The sequence below is a fragment of the Blastocystis sp. subtype 4 genome (genome assembly GCF_000743755.1).
Source record: "Blastocystis sp. subtype 4 strain WR1 chromosome Unknown seqid_0200, whole genome shotgun sequence".
Taxonomy (NCBI): Eukaryota; class Bigyra; order Opalinata; family Blastocystidae; genus Blastocystis; species Blastocystis sp. subtype 4.
In genome coordinates, this window is record NW_014569347.1 from 1 (window position 1) to 20,144 (window position 20,144).

The window sequence follows — 20,144 nt, forward strand, 5'->3', positions numbered from 1 at the left end:
CAGAGTCATTGAAGGGTTCAAACTGGAATAGGTCTTGTGTCTTCATGTTGCTAATGTGCTCATATACAGCACTTGAGGGAGAAGCTGCCGCTGAGAAAAGTCTCATAGAACTTCTCATACAAAACAGCTTCTCTGTGCATCGCACAAGTCCCTTCATGCCTTTCAATCTAGCCTGCATCCTTATCTATTGACAAAGGTTTCAATGAGATATAGGGAGTTTCTCCGATCGAAACTCAAAATCAGGGGTATTTGTGACACTTCTGTAACAAACACTTAGTAACAGATTACTCAGAGTAGTCTCCTATCATGACCTGAACGTCCTGGCAGAAATCCGTAGCCTCCTCGAGTTGGACACGGAAGACACGAATGGTACCATTCTTATCCTGTAGATACAAAGAAAGAATTGTTTTATCACCTTTCTTGAACGTCATCTTCTTGATGTCCAAGACATTGAGATTACATTCTACCACACAGTTAGCTCCTTGCCTATAGAAACAGATCATCCGATTTGCAAATAATAGGATACTATGTGGATTCTACGTTTCATTCTTCCCCCCTTTCCTCACTTCCGTCATTACACAATCTGTAAGCGAGACACTATCAACATCGTACACTAAGCCTCCTCCATGAATAAATCCAGAGTCTTCAAATCGTTGATTTGGTTTCAAATCTGTGATCATCGCTAGAAGAGACTTATCTACTTTCGCTCTCTCATAGAACACATCTTCTTCATCACTAGTACTCATAGTCATCGTCTTCTCTTACTCATCTACTGTAAACACGGATTGGTCCACTTGTTGCGGTACAGTACGTATTTGTTCGGCCTCTGAAACCGCATTCACCTTCTTTGCTACCTCTTCCATTAACGTAGCACTCTTTGCCCGAGTCCACATGAATGCCTTCGACAAGAGGTTTTTTCCCTTTTCACCCAACTCTGCTACACTCTCCAGGCCTGTTTCAGGTTTCGCCAAGACTGCCTGTGTCTTCTGTTGAAGGGTTGTCAATGCCTTGCTTGCCTTTTGAGCTTGATATGAACAAGAGAGAGAAAGGATACATGCTTTGGAGGCTAGATTGATACTCGCTGTAACCAGTGAATCCAATGTGTGTGACATTTTGTAATAAGCACATACATCACAATGATCAGGGTCATGATCAACAAGCCAGTCCATACGATGAGAACGATAGAGATACTCATGAATTGCATAGAAACCACCTTTGACAATACAAACATGAGACAAATGATTCTTGCGCAACACTCTTAAGCTTATATTTCCATCCAAAACGTACTTCAAACAATCCATTGTCTCATTCTGTTCTTTGTCAGCCTCTTCAGGCTTTCCTGTATGAAACACAGCAATGATCGTCTAGTCTTCATTCTCTCGCATTCTCTCTTACTGTTGGCTTTAGCTCCTTTAAGCAAGAAATGATTCCCTCTACAAGCATTGGAGTTTTCCATACCTTGCCTTCTGCCGTGACTCCTGTTGCTAGGATTCCTTGATAACCATTCATCAAATTACGAATATCCAGGAAGAAATAATTGCGACCACCACTTGTAGCATTGAGCGAACTTACAGCTTCTTCTGGTTGAATCATCATGCATTCGATAGCTCCCATATCTAGATATCAGGCTCTATTCCTTCACTCACTCATCTGATTCGCCATTGATGCTGATAGAGAATATGGCAAGTCTCGGGAGAGGATACGAGGAATACCATATTCCTTCAGCACATACATCTCCAGTTGTTGTTCGAGACCAGCAAATCGTTGCATTGCTTGGTGAAGTGGACTGCCATCTGGAATCTCCATGTGACTCTGGAAAGCGTCCATACGACGAGTCCATAGATTATCCTCTCCTATGAGAGCATCTGGAAGTAGTTCTGATGCGCACTGCGCTCCTACACTTACTAAGGTTTGATTAACAGAAACTGGGGTGATTTTCTCCATAGCCACAGCCTGCTCGATAAGCGAGTCGAGTTGATCAGGCTGTGTTCTCCAAGGCAGCAACAGAATGAACTCTTCCAGTTCAACTGCAGATTGAATCGATAAAATCTCTTTCTGCGCATTCTGCAGTAATGACAAGAAGAAATAGACCGAAAAGGAAGGAGATCCACGAATCAGCATCTGATCAAGAACAGGCAGACAGAGATCTGAAGACCATACATCCGAATCTCTGTAGATAGCAGGATTCATGAAGTCGGTAAGCAGCCAACATGTGGGCACAATGCCTTCGATTCCTGTGAGAAGATTATGAGGATCTTCTCGTCCTTCAGATGTCTAGAAATGACTCCATTCTACAACGAGAACCGTAACAAAATCTGCTTCATTCTCAATATCATAAGAACGAGGATACCACCATGTATCATCAATCATCATGAAATGATTAAACAAACGTGGAAGGTGAAATTCCACAAAGAGACGAAGTAACGAATGAATTCGTAGAGCTGATTGATTTCGTGATGTTGATAGAATTGCTATTTGATCAGGATAATATTCATCTTTCTTTCCTTCCATCAATACCCGTTCACGATATAATTCCAATTCTTCTACCAATAATTGTCTACTTTTTCTAATACCTTTTTTTCCACTAATAGATTCAATAGAAGAGACTTCATTTAAGAATAGCTTTAATATAGCTAATAATGTTTCACTTCGTGTCATATGAACCTTTGCTAGCAAAAGTAAGGCTATTTCAGAGTATACTATTCGTGTAATCCATTAATCTAAAATACCATGTCTATAGCGAGTACTAGTCAATTCTATTAGACCTAAATGAATCCATACAACATCTTCAATGAGTTGAGACTTTTCAAAAACTAGGTATAATGGAATCGAGTCAATCAAACCATCTGAAGAGAATCTGAAGAAGATGTGCTCCACGTAATCACGAATCATCTCTTTGTTTACAGTTGTAACCGACCATTCCATTGAATGAACTAGTTTCACTTTCTCTTGTGTGATCTACATTTAACGGCAATGATCATTTGTACTCCTAGAAGACTACAATAGACACCATGACGATAATCGTCAGGGATAGATGGGACAGAATGATACGAGAGGAGTTGTCGAATGAGATGTGTATCAGGAGTATCAGAATTGATCTGTTGATTGAGCATAAAGAGGCGTGTATTCAGTTCATCAGGGATTTGAGATGAAGAGCGTGTGAGACTCACAGTATCTGAGATCAGATCAGATAATTTCAGGTGAGAGAGAGATCGAGGAGTGGATTCTTTCTCTGGTACTGGTTGAGCAATAGGTTCAACAGCAGATTCGTTAGTTGGTTCAGCAACAGGCTCAACAGTAGGTTCAGCAGCAGACTCATGAAGTTCAGTAGCAGGCTCGGCAACAGGCTCAGGAATAGGCTCAGCCATTTGTTCACTTACTAGGTCAGCATCTGGGGTAATAACTGACTCACTGACCTGCTCAACGGCTGACTCAGAAGGTTCAGTTGCAGATTCCACTATCTGATCAATACCAGACTTCTCAACAGATATAGACGAATTTCCAACATCCGTAGAATCATCTAACTCGTTCAAAACATCACAGTTCTCAATCTGCCGAGAAATCTCTTCAACCGTCTCCCCTGTACTTTCCACATCAATTTGATCTAAGAAGGTCTCCAGATCGTCTACAACTCATTTCCACAAAGAAAGACACTACCTTCATTAACAGACTCCACTTTCTCTTCTGATATCTGTATTGATTCCCCTGTTTCATTTTCAACGGGTGTTAACGGTGATTCTCCTTGGTTCATATCCAATGGGTGAAGAATAAAGGATCCACAAATTATATGATCTGGTTAAGGATATTTCTTTCTCATCTTCAATATCATCTTTTCCAAAACCAACATCAACTGAATCCTTTCCAGGCTCATCTCCTCTTAATCCTCGAGTTGGAAAATGGATCACTTTCGTCGGTTCATCTCGAATTTCACGAAGATCAACTTAACCTACCAAAATCCCAGTCATCGTCGCTATCCCAATCATCACCTTTGGAAATACCAGTTTGTTGCATTTATATAAAAACCAAATATCAAATAGCGAAAACAAGAAAACGAATGAATCAATACAAATACTAACAAACAATAGGAAGTCAAACATCATCATCGGGTGAACTAGTATTGCTCTTGGTATCGGAATTCCCTTCAATCCGCTTCTTCAAAACCATTACCAACGATTCCAGTTTTTCAGGTTCCCGTAGAACGTCCTGTGACCACATCAAAAAGTGAACTTGTTGTTCTGGAGTGAGTGTATTCACAATTCCCTCCAATTGTTCTTTCATGCTATTCATCGTTTCTCGAAGTCGTTTCTGAACTTGATCAACGATATCTAATACAGAGGCAACGTTTTCTTGTTGTTGAACTGTCCCTCGTCGACTTCGGAGAATCTCCTTCATCTGTCCAGGAGTAGGCTATGTGTGAATCTATATACTCGTATCTACTTGCAGAACAGAGGCAATCATATTCCAGATGCCTCCTCCATATCTCATCTCATTCAACTGTTGATCAAAGAACTCATCACCTTGCTCCATAGCCCACATGCACATCTTAGTCACCTACAAGCGGTTATGTCGGTTTGTGTTCTCTTCATCACACAACATCACATGACAAGCAAAACACACACCACCTTCAAGATCGGAGCTCCACAGCTCCACCCCTCAAAAGAGTAGTATTGTGTGTAGATTTCATTCGTTTAGCAGCTCTGTTTCGAAGGATAAACAACTATTATCATTCGCTTTCAACTGCATACACTCCAAACAAACCACCACATACCTGTGTAGGAAGAACAAGCATCTTCAACTGCTCTAAATGGAATTCAGCCATTGTAAGCCGCTTCTGAACAAAGAATCCCCATTGCCGAACATATTCTTGAATCTCACTCTTCATTGCTTCTCGATCATGTGTCTCATAGAATTGACATAACCGTTCCAGACTTTCAGAACGCTTCTGTCGAAGACTTTGATCATCAGTGTCATTCTCTAACTGAATCCGCATCCGACAATTCTCCTCACGCAGTCGCGTAATCTGAGCATCAGAAAATCATCACATATCTACTTCTTCTTCGAGAGCTTCACGCTTCTCCTTTTTTCGTTTCCGACAATTTTTGGCAATCTCACGGTTCTTCTCCAAACGTTTCTTCCTCTTTTCATCCATTGAACTGCTTGTTTCGACAGTTTGAGATCGTTTTCTCGAGCCATTCACTATTCCTAACCCAAATTCATAATTTTTCTACTTGGCATTGTTGCTGGATAATAAGGATATGGATAGGATACATATGGAGTCCCGAGAAGCGATTGTTGATTTAAGGGAGTACTTGGAGGCGCTAATTGTGGATTAATAACAGTAGGATGTTGAACGGGGTTTCCAGAAGTTGTGTCATCGAGTTTGCTGGAGTCTCGAAGAGCTGGAGGAGGCAAAGCAATTGGGTTTAAGGAATTCAGACCATCCGTAGAGTCTGCAGAAGAATCAGGAAGTTGAAGAGAAAAAGAAGAAAGCATGCTGTCTTCATATGGGTTCGTTGTATCCCACCCTAAGAAGTCCTGTCCGACTCGGTCTTCCAATTAATAATGATCTATGTCCTTACCTCCGTCATTCACGAGACCACTTGAAGGACGAAGGGAATTTGGAGAAAATGGGACTAGATCAGTAGCCATAAGTAGCCATGATCCTGCTTCTGCAATTCATCACAAACAGGCAACAACCCACCTCTTTCTCTCAACTTTTCTTTGTCCTGTGTCGGTTTTCCCGTCACAAATGAGAGCACGGACTCAAACGGACTCTGGTTTGCTCCATTCATCTCAAGACTGTGGCAAGAATATGAATTGAGAGGAAGGCGACATAACGGTTATTTCAACAATTTGGCGGTATCTTACATGAATAAACAATTACATTCAAAACTGAAAAAGTGGAGAATGGATGCAAATGAAGAAACGCAACCACCTGTAATGTCAAAAGAAGAAACCGAATCACCTGTTGATACCATTCCTGTGAAGTCTGACTTGTCTCTCGATATTCATGAGTTGGATTGTGATGGAGTCTTTAGAAGTAGAGATAAACCGACTGTTGAAGAACAGACTGTTTGTGATGAGAGTTTAGTGCACAATGAAACAGGAAAAAAGGAGTATATTGGTGAAGACGATCTGAAAGAGGATTTGAAGACTGGTGAAGAGAGTACTGAACTCGGTTCAGGAAGTGATAAAAGCCATACAGAAGAGAAGGAAGATCCTTTGAATGAAGGAACAAAGATGCAAAAGAAGGGAGAAACACAAGATCCCACGATTGTTCCTCGAAACACTCGATACTTTGCCCACGATCTTCGTGGAAATGCTGCGTAGTTAATTTTACATTGGTTGAGATATAGGCAAACGATTGTGCAAAGTCGCGTTGTACCAAAGAGAAAGAGTGACGGTGAGTGGAAACACGATCGTTTTGAGCAGGAATCTCAATCTTCACGGCGTAATTCTCACAACCGTTCGAATCGAGGAAAGTCCAATTCAAAGACTCATCAGCAGAACGAAAAGCCTATTAGTGAGGAGAAGTGCTATTTATGTCAGCAACTTGGTCATATTGCGAGGGATTGTCCGAATAGTGATGTGGGAGTTGTGAAGAGTGAAACAGTTCCTGAGGTGAAGTCGGAGGTGAAGCCAAAGATAAAGCTTCCAAAGTCTAACAAACACGAGGCTTCTCCAGCAACCATTAAGAAGCCCTTAGGTTATTCCCAAAAGCCTTTTAAATGGACTAGGAAACGCCGAGAACCAGAAAAGAATATGGAATCAACAGTTCCTGAGAAATTAACTCCAAATCCTGGTCCTCGGACTATTTCAGGGAAACCTATAGAACCCACCAAACCATGTCTTAAACCCACGAAGCAGAATAAAAAGCCGCGAGAAGGACCTGCAGAAAAGGAGTCAGAAGTGTTCTGTCCTCAGAGAAGGCAGCCAACAATGGATCTGTCTGAAAGTTCTGGATCCGCCCGTTCCTCGACTCTAGTTATGCCCTCTATGTCTTCGCAACATCAAGACCTTCATCGCAGAGAGATCCCAGTTCCTAAATCGAACCATCATTTCACCAGGGACCGGAGAAGAGGATCGAAGCAAATGGAGATTCCTAATATGCGAGACCAATCTCGAAATACACATCGAGAACCAACACGCCAGACTCCAGGGTCTCGAGAACGGGTCTCAGAGCCTGTGAAAGAAGACATGAAGCCAAAGGGTTCATGGGGAGCTCGCCAGCGTCAGATGGAGTTGAAGCCAAGTACAGAAGGAAAGTCATTGCATCCTCTTTCAACCCCTTCCTATCACCCGACGAATGTAAATACCCAATTTAATCCTTCAGATGAAAAGAACATATCTTCTAGTAGAATCACAGCTGAACAATACAGAGTGCAAGGAATACCATCACAGTATCAAGGAGTATCAGACATGCAGTCAGCCCCTAGTATGCAGTCAGCACCAAATATGCAATCGACTCCCAATATGCAATCAGGATCGGACATGCGGTCAGCACCAAATATGCAATCTGCACCTCAAGGAATGTGGCCAAATCCCAATGCTCCAGAATTATACGAAGCTGGAGAAGATAATCGGATGATGTATATGATGCCACAACAACCGATAGTTTTCTATCCTCAACCATTCTTCATGATGGATCAGAATATGCCTGAGATGATGTATCCAATGATGGGTTATCAAGGACAGTGGATGCCTAAATAGTATATATAGTTCTTGCTAATGCTTTGTTCAATAAACAAGAAACGAATCAGTCAGTGTTATACGATCATCTCCTGCACGAGAAGGAGTTGTGTCTCTTCGCAGTTTAGGTACGGTAACACGAATTACATCCTCTAACTGTTTCAATTCTGATTTCTTTAACTACATATCATTCTTATTCTCATTCCATACCATTTTGCACTCATTTAATCCAATAGTCTTCAGCATTTGCATCATTGAAGGAGATACACGATGCCACACACCTTGAATAAACTCATCTCCATTGGATATTTCCTTAAAGTAGATTGATCGGAATAGACCATCCATGGCCTCCTCTGACAGCATCTTCTTACACTTCTTCTTATTCCTATCTCTTATTCAAACCCTTCTTTCTCACTGATAATCCATGTAAGCGAACTTCGATCCTCCTAATACTAATGAGGCGATTCCTGTAACTGCCGTCAGATCCATCGACAACCCTTGTAACCTACCAATCATCTCCATATGTTACACCTACCAGAATCCAGCTGTAAGCAATCCACCCAAGAGAGTGAGAGAAACACTACTAATCCACTTGGATCGATTCAACTGTGAGGTATTCGATTTCAAAGCATTGATCATCCGAGAATGCAGCAGTAACATTTGAGCTGAATCACTGAGATGAGAGATCATATTGTCCATACGCGATGCCGGCGCATTCAAAGTGATATCAAATACCTGCTGACGATTGTGCTGGAGATCCTTAAGAGGAATGCATGATGATTCGGGCTCGTGCATATCCTCATCATGAGGAATGCACATGGTATATATCTCAGGCATATCTTTCCGAGGAATGATCTTTGCTAGATTCCATGCTAATGCTCCATAAGCACGACCAAAATCGTGGATCTTTGAGAATTGATCGACCTTGTTCAGAATGATATGTAACTTGGCATCTTGTCCCTGAAGTGCTTGTGTCAACGCCTGAAGTGTTTCTCCAGTGGTTCCAGGCTTCTCGGGGTCAAAAAAGAAGAGAATCACATCTGCTTTCTCGGCAAACCATTTTGTTACACCCATGAAGTCATATCCTCGATCTCTAAATGTTAAATCAAATAGATACATCCCACCTAGAAGATTGTTTGGTCGAATCTACAGAGGGATTATCGATCATTCCAGGACTGTCGATTAATAGGATATCCTTTGTAGCAATATCATTACGCACCTTCATCGAAAGATGACTGAGGAAAGGATGACCGAAGCGCTGGAGTCCACCAAATCCAAAAGTTGGGTCGTCAACAATGGTCCTTCCGTCCTTGATCGAATTCTCATTCCCAGGAACAATAACAGTAAAGCTATCATCCGTAGGAGCGACACCAGTATGTTGAATATTTCTATTCTTCATCTTTGTCATATCTTCTCCCTACTGGCCTGTGATACAGTTTATAAAAGTTGACTTTCCACTAGAATGATTACCCAAAAGAAAAACAATCGGCATTGCAGGAATTTGTTGATGGGTACTAGTAATAAACTCATTTTCATATGGATCTACTTCTCAAGAGGACCATTGACTTTGCTATTAAGAGGAAGGAGTGTCTATGGATTATACCTTTTCGAATGGAACATACATCATCGTATATTTGTTGGAGCGTATTTCGAAGTTCCGCACTTGTCATCGAGAATAATCGCACCGATACTGTTGCCTTGGCAATCGAACTGTGCCTAATAGAAGACCCTATCCTTCGAAACGCAAGTTGGAACATAAAGAAACAGGTAGTAAAAGAACACTAAAGCATACTTTTAATTATATCATTGATCTTCTCTCCCTGATCTCCTTTCGGGAGGGAGTTCTTATGCAAATAGTTCACTTCAATCCTGGAAAGAGCAGAAGAAAGCACAAAAGGAGCCAAGAACGTAACAACATCATCAAATGCAGGTCCCATGGTTTGAATCTCATGTTGCATATCCGCCACACAAATAACATTCTTACTTCCTAAGTGATCTTCCACCATAGTATTATCCGATACAGCGACACGTTTATCATCAATCTATCCATAAGATTATTCATTCTTATATACGATTGTGAAAGCATGCTTTGTTAGCAATTCCTGGATTGTAGTGAGATTTGGATGGCCCCATGCAACATAGGGTTCAACTAGAATCAGCTTGCGCATCAATTCGGGTGTTCGGCGACAGAATACAACCGCATAGTCCGCAGTCAGACGGAGCTCTTTCAGGATATCAACTGTTCCCTTACTAGCATCTTTCAACGACTGGATACGCAGAACTGCGAGAAGTTGCTCCGATGAATCGAAATGAATAAATGCATTGTTCAGACGCTTCGACTGCCGTCTGAACCGCTTTCTATCGTTCTTTTTCTGTACGTAACACCGAAGACACAACAATACATCAATGCTCAGTTTCATCAACTTCTCAGGAGTCAAAAACTGGTTCTTCTTGCGTTCTTTCCTGATTTCTGCCTATTCCCAATCACTAATTCAACAAAAGGCAAACCTTCTTTTGGAGTGCCGCTGAAGCCAGAGTTTCGGCTGCCACTTTATTGGCATTTCTTCGACGTCGCAATTTGACCTCCTCTACTCTTCGCGATAATAAGTCCAGTCCAATGTCTTACGAATTGCGCATCAGGTCAGGCTTGTTTGCGTTCTCCTCTCCAATCAGTGACATTGTATTTAAATCAACGGTATGAAGCCGAGAATCTATGCTTCTTCACGAATTGACCATAAAGAATGAAACCGTGGGGATTGAATCAAACTAGCGGGGAATCGACTCATGTAAATCTTAGAATCTTAATGGAATTCTGTCATGACGAAAACACAGAATACTTTGTATTTCGTTTTTGGGTCTGTAAATTCAAACATATCTCGGACAGCGGTTCGTTATGAGTGGACCAGTCTTCGATCCGCAACTCATGAATCTTAGTAGTAGTGATCTCAGCGATTCAGATGAGATGCCTTCTCCTCGCAGCTCATCGGATCCTGTTTATATACCGAAAGTAAATGGATTTTTGAATGAATTACAGTTAGGATTCTGCGTGGATTACCATCGAGACGATTCGCAAAGCGACAAAAGGAATTCAGGATGCTCGAGAGTCATTGAAACGAAAGAAACAGCGATATGATAAAAAGAAAAGAGCGTTGGAAATGTGGAGTTATTTGAGAGTTCTAATGTGTAGAAGGGCTATGGAAGTATCAGATCGTGAGAGAAAGATGGATGAAATGGTGAACAAGATCAGTTTTCTGGAGCGAGAAGTCGTTAGTAGTTCCCTTTTATTTGAAGAGTAGAGACGTTTAGAAGGAAAGGAAAATGGGATGGCTTCGCAAGATGAAGGCCGATTCAATCGTTCTCTAGCTGAGGAGAATCTGCAACTGCGTCAGGAGATTAGCAATTTGCATGTGCAACTTGAGCTACAGTCACAAACCACAGATCGTGATATCACGGGTGAACGTGATCGTTTGCGTCGACGTGCACTGGAGCTAACACAACGAGAACAGTCGATTCTTCAGAAGGAACAGGAAGTGGATCAGTGGCACGAGGAGGCGGCTCAACTCCGTCGAGAAGCTGAGGAGAAAGCTCATGAGGTGGAACGTCTGCTGTTCTCAAAACAGAAGTATATTGATGAGTTGGAAGAGTCACAGAAACGAGTCAAAAGTCGTGAAATGGAACTGGATGATGTGCAACGTGTGAAGGAGGAGGCCATCGATCAGCGACGTGAGCAAGTGAGACTACTGGAAGAAGCACTTGCGAAACACAATGAAGAGGTGGAAGCGAAGCTTCAAGAGATCGAGGAACGTGAAAAGGCTTTGAGTGAGCATGAAGAGACACTGGAGCGATCCATGGCAGAACGAGAAGCTCGATTGAGTGAGCATCAAGAGGAAATCGAAGAGGCTTTGAGCAAGCTGAAAGACACACAACAATTGTATGCAAAGATGGATGGATTTGTGAAGGAGAAGCGACAACACCTTCTCTCAAAGGAGACCGAGTTGAAACGAAAAGAGCAACAGTTAGATTTGCGAGAGAAACAACTGAATGATATCACGGGGAAGTTAGCATCTGAGCATTCAGAGCGATTGGATGCCGAGTCGCAAGTAGCAAGTCTGCAGAAGAAACTTGATGATCTGGAGCATCGTTTGAATGACTTGCAAACTCTCTTGGCAGAAGCCCGGAATGAGAATGTGCGACTGAGTCAGGAGTATATGCGATATAAGGATATTGGAGACACGGCCGATCGACGAGTCAGTTTATTCTCAAAGACGAATGAGGAACTGCAGCAGAAGATTGAAAGTCAGAATATTTTCATTCTCCAGCTGCAGAAGAAGATAGCAGAGTTGCAAGAGAGCAATTATTACATTACGAATGATCACAGTCGAGCAACACTGGCTCTAAATGAGGTCAGTGGACAAGTCTCTCGTCTTCTTGCTGTTGTGAATGCGAAATCGCCCCAAAAGTCGGTTCCGAAATCTCCTCAGGACTCCGAACAGGATCTGCACCAGAACTTGCAACAAGATTCACAACAACCTCCAAATGTGACTGTGGATAGATTCTATCATTTGTAGGGCGATCCGGTGAAACGACAACTATTCAAAGAAGACCCTACAGAAGAGGAGAAGGAATTGATGAGTGAATCGAATCCAGCAGTGGCTCTGGGCTCGAGTTTTTCTGTTCACAATAACGATGGACAAAGTGAAATTAGTCTTGATGTAGATACTTCTTGTGTTTGTTCTAACAGATTGATGCTTAAAAACAAACAAAAGAATGGAGAACGATGTTATCGATAAGACGCGTTGTTCCGATCCAAGCAGCAATGGAAACAAAGATGCCGTCCTTTAGATCCTTCTCCTGAAGTGTTCCTGTCAATTCCTGAGCAGTTACTGCATTGGCAACACTCAGGTAGTCAATCTTAAAGCGAGGTTCTTGAGCCAGAGACTCCTAGTTGTCATTATCTCTTTTCTCACTTACTCGTGTGGCCTTGGACAGAACTTCTACATCGCGTTCACCTTTCTCGAATGAAGCACGGAAGGCACAGAGCGATTTGTACAGAGAGGGAGCAGCTGCACGCTCTTCAGCTGACAGATAGGCATTACGGGAGGAGAGAGCAAGACCATCTTCCTACAATATCAGATCCACCTAACAAATCTACAGCACGAACAATAGGACACACTGTAATCGTGACAGGGATATTGAGATCACGAACAAACTGTTTCACCATGATCGCCTGTAAACCGTCCTTTTGACCAAAATAAGCATTTGTGGGCTGAACAATGTTGAAAAGCTTGGTCACTACAGTGGCAACACCACGGAAGAAGCCAGGACGAGCAGCACCTTCACTAATACTATCGCTTCCTTCGATAGTAACATAAGTCAAATATTTAGGTTCCTTGGGATACATAATCTCGTCTGTTGGAGCAAAGGCAGCATCACAACCCACCGACCTAAGTCAAAAATGACAAAAAAAAAGTACTCAATCAATTTGCAATCGGCCTCTAGAGTACGAGGATAGGCAGCAAAATCCTCATGAGGAGCAAACTGTTTAGGATTTACGAAAATACTTGCCATCACAATATCGTTGTTTTCACGAGCCTATATCCTAATACTCCCCATAATTCCCAAACTCTCTTAATTAGACTCAAATGACCCTGATGAAGTGCTCCCATCGTAGGAACAAAGCCAATAGTTGGGAAACGATGGTTCTTCTCGTAAAACTCGGCGACCATCTTGTTTCTATACTCTCTTACCTCTTCGACAGTCTTCAATCTATCCTATTAATACCTCCCATTTCTATCTTACACAACGATACCCATGATTAATAATTTGAGTAACCTACAATTTTCCCCTTTTCCCCGTTCTATTGGATCAATCGTCTACCCAAATGGAAACATGCAAAATCGCATATACATTCAACAAACATATACAACACTATTGCACAAGTTAGACCAACAAATAGAGGTCAAACTGGGTCAAGTCGGAATTCTACAGCTTCATTCCATGGATGATCCATGGTTTGGGAATTCAATTTCACCAAGATTCTCTTTGTCAACACGTCTAGGGATTCTGTTGATTCTCTTCGACAATCTGTACTAGGAATCAAGTCGCGGACTTTCATCTTCCCTGGTGTTCGCTGATACCGACTCAATGGCTCTAGAGATAAGAGTAATAAAATGATTTCACCCTTTCGATCCAGTCCTTGGAGAATCGTATCAATCACTATCATAATCTTAGGAAGAAGCATGTGGTCACTGGTAGCTGCGATCTGCGCAATATCCGCTTGGAGTGCTTCCATCTCTTCATAGGACACAAGTTGAGAAAGTATGCCAGGAGAATCTGTATCTGTAGCCTTGGATATGCATGAAAAGAGACTCAAAAGAGGTAACAAAGATTCCAAAGGATCAACAGAACATCCCTCGGCACACGATGAACACCGACATTTATAGTTACAACAATGAAAATGAAAGGATTTGGGAGAATTAGTAGGAAGATGATTTTCCTCCTTCCAGAAACACATACACTCCATCGTCACCTTCTCATTCCGTCCAGCTAGAGCAATCAGTTGAGGTTGTTGATTTTGCATCAGTTGACGCATATCTGGCTTTCTTGGGACTGTTAGACTAGTATACGGAGAGAGTGTCCGTCGGATCGAATGAGAGGAGCTAGAACGATGCTCGAACTCGTTATCTTGGAGTTCGCGAGCGAATATCTGCCGTAAGGCCGATGTATAGACAAGGAAGAAGGACCGCAGCTGGAGAGTGGAAGGGAGATAGAGAACTAGGAATGAAAATGGACTGTGAAACGAACTTTCCATACGCGAGAGAAGCTTCAGCAAGGAGAATGTATCCATTTGGATCATCCGATCTTGCCAGGAGTCTGTAGAGAAGACGGAGAGAGTATCCAACAGGGCTTGTGTGAGGAGAGAAGTGGATTTCTGCGAATCAATCGACCCTAAGGATAAGTCAAAAGAGGATCTAGCTACAGCGGGGAAGACAACACATGATGAGATAGAGAAGAAAGGCCATTGCAGCAGGATCCAGAAGAGCAGAACGCATGATGACAGAGACGATGGAGGGTGTGAGAAGAGACGAGATATCTATGAATGAGAAGCAACTCATGAACAGACTGGGATCATCCAGGAACTCAGCAAGGACGTTGAAGAGACTCTGGAGTAGAGCGAGCTGACTGTTGACAGAAACATTCCGAAGGAGCTTGCATAAATCTTCCATGCAGTTTCCTTTGCGTAAAATCGCCAATGGTGACTCTGTATTTGTGATGACATGAGCAAGGAGATCCAGAGCTCCCGTAGCTAATGCAGAGAAGTGGTTTTTGGCTGCGATAGAGAGAAGTTGGGTCCAGCCTTCGATGAGACGCACATCAGTGATTACTAGATATGATGTTGAGTATGAGTGAGTACCAATATAATCAAAGAGACTGAAGAGTGATTCATATTGATGCAGAGCATTCACGACAGTGTGAGATGGAACAACCATTGCTGCAAGAAGTGTACGGAGAAGAGGAAGAGTAGCAAAGGCCCAACACTTTAGTCCATCAGACCGAAGACACTTAGTAGCAGCATAGAGAAGGGCTGTAATGTATTGTAAGAGGATGGCAGCATTAGCTGGAGTGAGATCTGAACAGATAAACTCCGTAACAATGGCCAATCGACTCCATTGATTTGTGGTGAGGAGAGCAGCTCCTAGATAGGGATCTAGGAATTGCAAAGTGAGCCAAAGCCTACCTTCACGCAGAATATGAGAAAGGAGGTTCATGATCTCAATGCCAACTTCTCGTTTTCGAGAAGCGAATCGATCCAGCAGTCCACCAAGATGTTTAACCAGTTCCTTATCATGCATCATACTCCGATAGTGTTCTACGTATCAACTGCAATCCATCTACCAACTATTACTGATGAGAATAGCAAGAGATGCAATCGCATGCACTACTTCAGCATCGCTACGACACGTATAGAGAACTTCGAGAGATTCAGAGAGCTTCACCGTGAACGGAGATAGAGAGGAATTGGTTAGAAATTGTGAGGAAAGTTTGGGGACAAACGATCCCAGATAACGAGCAAGAAGCTGGTGTGTGAAGATCATATCATAACTGAGAGCACAGTGAAAGAAGTGTTGTTTCAATACATCAAAATCCTCCTCTTGAAGAGGGATCCGAGAGCTACGAATCAGTAAATACCTGGACCATGTCTCAACAAACTCAGCCGACCGACATACTACCAAAACTGTTGCTTTGGGGAGTTGGATGGGCGGAACTGAGAAGATGTCTACTTCATAGATAGAGAAGTCCCTTACTATTCTGATGGAGAAGTGTTACAAGAGTCACTAACAATGTTAGAAGCTTCGTTTCAGAAGATGAAGTGAAGTAGAGTAATGATGTCCAGGAGAGTTGCGTTTCAATGGATTGACAACAAGCAACTAGATATGAGAACAAATGAATACGGTTACTGTCTTGTGCACAACCACAAAGAGATTCAAGAAGGAGTTCGAGATACACTTTGAAGGGATCTGATTGAATGCATTCAAGAAGAAGAGTACAGAGGATAGATCGAGTAGAAGACAGAAGAGAAAGGTTCAGACAGCCATAATCACGCATACAAACCACGAAATGATAGGTTATATCCTCCCAGAGTGCATACTGACAGACAGAAAGCGAAAAGAGATGAGAAAAGAGTTCAAGTGTTTTGAGTTGAAGAGTTTCGGAGATCTGAATATCCTTGTCAGCATCTATCTCACAAATCTCACTTATTCCTACAACGCTGATGAATAACATGGACTAATCGCAGTAAGGATTGAACATAGGCACTGTATAGTTCTTCTTCTGTTAATGTCATTACTACTGTGGGCAATCGCTTTATAATAGCGTTGAGAGTACTTACAGCAACGAGTAGTAAATGAGAGGGAACAAAATGATGCTCATTCGATAGACACTGAGTACATAAAAGAGTGATTTCGGTCAAATAGGAGATATTCGCAGAATTCCGGAAATCAAAATAACAAAGAGCATCAAAGGCTAGAGAAGGTGTTTGAATAATCGTCATTCTAGAGGTGATAAGGGAGGAACACGAAAACAAATGAGTAACGATACTAATGAGCGAGTTAATGATTGAAGGATGATTCTATGGTTCAGAAAATGAAATAGCAAAGACATTAATTAGGAATGTAACGGTTTCTCCTGCCCAGTAGCGATTTTGATTATTACAGAATGAGTCTGAAACTAAACAATCGTTCACTTTCTTCAGATCCTGAAAATGAGTACCTATAGTCTTTCCCACCTTGACAACATCTGGAGCAGGACGAGTACAGGAATAGGAATTCACAGGAATCGTGAAAACTATGGATTCTCCATACACAACATACACCATGAGGTATTCTCCATAACACACATCCAAATTGGATAGACCATCTTGAATTGTCATCAATTCCGAGAACAGCATTTCTGAATACAAAAGCAGAGGTTTGCTATATAACTGGATAGTACCTCGTGGAACACTTGTTTGTCTCTATCAGAGAATGAAAAGAGGAATCGTTACTTCAATCTCCTTGACAATCTGGCCACAAGTCATTTGATCAGAAATGGGAATAGAACAGTGTATCATTCTTGATTTGACAGATACATCTGCTTCTAGCCACATTGCTAACGAGATAATGTGTGAAGTAAACAAAAAGCGGAATGAAGTAGATAGACTTGAGTGTTTGGGATGTTCACACGAATAAGTCCAGGACCGTTCTGGAAGAAAACGGGAACAAACTGTTCAGTGAGGGAATATGATCATTGATAATTATAATACATGATCACCGTTTGATAGTCTCATTTTTCTGCTATGTCAGCAACTCATCAGTGTGCTAGAGAGGGGTGCACAAATCCTGCAACAAAGAAATGTCCTGTGTGCATTTCATTCGGTCTTCCTGACACTTACTTTTGTTGTCAGGATTGTTTAAAGAAAGCCTGGAAAGATCATAAACAATACCACGAAAGAGAACTACGGAAAATGTAATTGTCTACGTGACCTCTCATTGCTAGAATGCCACCAGAGTTCCACAATTATACGTTTACTGGATCCCTGCGACCTGGAAAGGTGTCACAAAAAGACACTGTTCCTTCATTCATAGTCAAACCAGAATATGCGGATTCAGGTCATTCAGAAGGAGAAGAGAATGAGGGTTCTGGAATTGAGTATAAAACACCCCATGATATTCAGGGAGTGCGTGAGGCGTGTCGTGTGGGAAGAGAGGTGTTGGATGCTGCTGGAAATGCTATTCATGTGGGTATTACAACGGAAGAGATTAATAAGGTTGTTTTGGAGGAGTGTATCAAGCGCAATGCGTATCCTTCGCCTTTGAATTATTACTTCTTCCCTAAGAGTGTTTGTACGTAGGTTATGCTGAATAGGTATTAGGTTAGTTCTGTAAATGAGATTGTCTGTCATGGAATTCCAGATTCTCGAAAACTTCAGAATGGCGATATTGTGAATCTGGATGTGACTGTATATTACAAAGGATATCACGGAGATTTGAATGAAACATTCTTTGTGGGAAATGTTCCTGAGGAGAGCTTGAAGCTCGTGGAATGTGCCTATGAAAGTCTTCGTCATGCCATTTCGTCAGGTTGAACTAATGAAATTAGTTTATGTTTAGTCAAGCCAAATATGAATGTTCATGATATTGGTACATTTGTGAGTGATGTGGTGGATAAGTATGGATTCTACGTGGATCGGAACTATTGTGGTCATGGAATCGGTCATTTATTCCACTGCAACCCGACAATTCCTCACACTCGTAGTAAGCATTTGATGGAGTGTGTGAATGTAGATAATCATGGAAAGGGAAAGATCCGACCTGGAATGATCTTCACGATCGAGCCTATGGTAAATGCCGGGAATCCAAATGACACATTGTGGCCAGACAAGTGGACTGTAGCAACAACCGATGGAAAGCGATCAGCACAATTTGAGCATACCTTACTGGTGACAGAAGAAGGATGTGAGATTCTAACGGCTTCTCCCAAGTTTTATGATGTATCGAAGCCTGTAATGGAGATGCTTCCCTTTGATCGCAAGATGTTTCAGCGGGAATCTAGTGTTTGTTGAAAACAAGGGAATCGCGATATCGTTTTCGCATCTTGGGAGCATCTCCGAGAGCGAGAGGATCAACATTATCCGTTTCCCACTTTTGTTTGGACCGTCGACTTAGGGGAATATTACTTTCTATCTATGAGAGAAGAGAACCAACACAACCTGGCCGTTTCTTATACATTCGAAGTTGTGGTTGCATTCCATACACTTCGCTAGCTCTGCTGTGGATCTGTGAAGGAGGGATTTGTTGTGAAGAATAAATTGATTGCGAAGAGGCGGTTTGTTGAGATGTTTGAGTTGATGGATCAGAACCTGATTTGGACTGAACCAAATCTCTTCCTCGTTCACAATAATCACACTTTCCGGACGAATTCACAAGATCCTTTCCCCATCCTCCACATACCGAACATCGAGTAAATACCATCCCGGAAGAAACTACTTGGTTTGGATTCGTAGAAGACTGTTTTAGACAACTACAAGATTACATCCATTCGGCAACTCTTACTCTGGACACTCCCAAGTTGTTTCATTTGTTTTCTACAGAATAATTCACACAACTTACACTTGCTTTATTCCAGTAATAGTACCGATTTGTTTTCTTATCTAGAACAGCTTTCCAAATTGCTTCTGGAACCTTATATACATTCGATGAAATCGGAACTGACGGTGTCTGTTTCACTTGCTTTGATTCTGCAGTCTGCTCCAAATTCGATTGATCTCTCTTCACACTTGAAATTCCCACTGGATTTTGGTCATTGCTGGGAGTTTGATTATTCGATGAAGGAACTACAGACTTCGTTTCCTCTTGAATTGATTGCTCCTTTTGCGACGGAATACTATCTTCTTCTGTAGCATACGAAAAGAGGTTCAAAGATGACATGGAATGAAATGAGAACTTGAACAACAAACAGCAATAAGCAAACAACAACTTGTAACGCAGCAAAACAACACAAAATACAGGATCTTGGAACCTGATTACGTCCAAGTCCCTAAAGCCTGTGCTATAGCAAAACTACAGTCTGCAACAATAGCTATTCGACTGAGTGATGTATCGAATGTATCTGTGTCTACACCTCATTCGTGTCCTCTTCTCCTACGCATTGTAATTCTTATCCTGAGTATCCACAGCCAAACCCTTGATTCGCAGTCCCGACACCTGATAGTTCGGAATCTCAAAGTTGATTCTACACTCACAACCTCTCCTCATTCCTACGCAATCGGACCAATCTCCTTTGTGATGAATTGGTTCGCAGGCTTTTCCAGATTGAACACTACCTTCAGGAAATACTCCTTCTGTCCCATCACCTTGCTGATCATCCACAACACACGATGTTCCTTCTCTCGGTACTCCTTCATTTGTCCCTGTGCA

At 42.0% G+C, this 20,144-nt stretch overlaps 10 protein-coding genes across 10 annotated transcripts; 3 read left to right on the forward strand and 7 right to left on the reverse strand.

Annotated features, from left to right (window-relative positions):
• Positions 1-284: 284 nt before the first annotated feature.
• JH06_3108 (hypothetical protein) lies at positions 285-2,370 on the reverse strand (the record flags this gene model as incomplete). The annotated part of the gene is made up of 6 exons (XM_014671033.1): positions 285-486; positions 541-735; positions 766-1,364; positions 1,396-1,616; positions 1,647-2,274; positions 2,296-2,370. 6 exons carry the CDS (start codon positions 2,368-2,370, stop codon positions 285-287), a joined length of 1,920 nt encoding a protein of 639 aa, XP_014526519.1.
• Positions 2,371-4,089: 1,719 nt separating this feature from the next.
• On the reverse strand, positions 4,090-4,542 carry JH06_3109 (hypothetical protein; the record flags this gene model as incomplete). The annotated part of the gene is made up of 2 exons (XM_014671034.1): positions 4,090-4,407; positions 4,438-4,542. The coding sequence occupies 2 exons, from the start codon at positions 4,540-4,542 to the stop codon at positions 4,090-4,092; spliced, it is 423 nt and encodes a 140-aa protein (XP_014526520.1).
• A 181-nt stretch (positions 4,543-4,723) lies between these two features.
• On the reverse strand, positions 4,724-5,149 carry JH06_3110 (hypothetical protein; the record flags this gene model as incomplete). The annotated part of the gene is made up of 2 exons (XM_014671035.1): positions 4,724-5,020; positions 5,051-5,149. The coding sequence occupies 2 exons, from the start codon at positions 5,147-5,149 to the stop codon at positions 4,724-4,726; spliced, it is 396 nt and encodes a 131-aa protein (XP_014526521.1).
• A 758-nt stretch (positions 5,150-5,907) lies between these two features.
• Positions 5,908-7,710, forward strand: JH06_3111 (hypothetical protein; the record flags this gene model as incomplete). The annotated part of the gene is made up of 2 exons (XM_014671036.1): positions 5,908-6,326; positions 6,357-7,710. 2 exons carry the CDS (start codon positions 5,908-5,910, stop codon positions 7,708-7,710), a joined length of 1,773 nt encoding a protein of 590 aa, XP_014526522.1.
• Positions 7,711-7,737: 27 nt separating this feature from the next.
• JH06_3112 (hypothetical protein) lies at positions 7,738-9,313 on the reverse strand (the record flags this gene model as incomplete). Its single annotated transcript, XM_014671037.1, is given in 8 exon segments — positions 7,738-7,869; positions 7,900-8,074; positions 8,105-8,194; positions 8,225-8,782; positions 8,814-9,077; positions 9,111-9,203; positions 9,236-9,279; positions 9,293-9,313. The coding sequence occupies 8 exon segments, from the start codon at positions 9,311-9,313 to the stop codon at positions 7,738-7,740; spliced, it is 1,377 nt and encodes a 458-aa protein (XP_014526523.1).
• Positions 9,314-9,470: 157 nt separating this feature from the next.
• On the reverse strand, positions 9,471-10,368 carry JH06_3113 (60S ribosomal protein L7-like protein; the record flags this gene model as incomplete). The annotated part of the gene is made up of 4 exons (XM_014671038.1): positions 9,471-9,731; positions 9,762-10,163; positions 10,198-10,282; positions 10,316-10,368. The coding sequence occupies 4 exons, from the start codon at positions 10,366-10,368 to the stop codon at positions 9,471-9,473; spliced, it is 801 nt and encodes a 266-aa protein (XP_014526524.1).
• Positions 10,369-10,582: 214 nt separating this feature from the next.
• JH06_3114 (hypothetical protein) lies at positions 10,583-12,479 on the forward strand (the record flags this gene model as incomplete). The annotated part of the gene is made up of 5 exons (XM_014671039.1): positions 10,583-10,696; positions 10,728-10,846; positions 10,877-10,959; positions 10,996-12,227; positions 12,258-12,479. 5 exons carry the CDS (start codon positions 10,583-10,585, stop codon positions 12,477-12,479), a joined length of 1,770 nt encoding a protein of 589 aa, XP_014526525.1.
• On the reverse strand, positions 12,439-13,502 carry JH06_3115 (pantoate--beta-alanine ligase; the record flags this gene model as incomplete). The annotated part of the gene is given in 6 exon segments (XM_014671040.1): positions 12,439-12,630; positions 12,661-12,806; positions 12,829-13,133; positions 13,163-13,281; positions 13,296-13,422; positions 13,489-13,502. 6 exon segments carry the CDS (start codon positions 13,500-13,502, stop codon positions 12,439-12,441), a joined length of 903 nt encoding a protein of 300 aa, XP_014526526.1.
• Positions 13,503-17,524: 4,022 nt separating this feature from the next.
• On the forward strand, positions 17,525-18,790 carry JH06_3116 (hypothetical protein; the record flags this gene model as incomplete). Its single annotated transcript, XM_014671041.1, has 5 exons — positions 17,525-17,694; positions 17,725-18,075; positions 18,106-18,308; positions 18,339-18,479; positions 18,513-18,790. The coding sequence occupies 5 exons, from the start codon at positions 17,525-17,527 to the stop codon at positions 18,788-18,790; spliced, it is 1,143 nt and encodes a 380-aa protein (XP_014526527.1).
• Positions 18,791-19,301: 511 nt separating this feature from the next.
• JH06_3117 (hypothetical protein) lies at positions 19,302-19,655 on the reverse strand (the record flags this gene model as incomplete). The annotated part of the gene is made up of 1 exon (XM_014671042.1): positions 19,302-19,655. One exon carries the CDS (start codon positions 19,653-19,655, stop codon positions 19,302-19,304), a length of 354 nt encoding a protein of 117 aa, XP_014526528.1.
• Between the last annotated feature and the right edge of the window lie 489 nt (positions 19,656-20,144).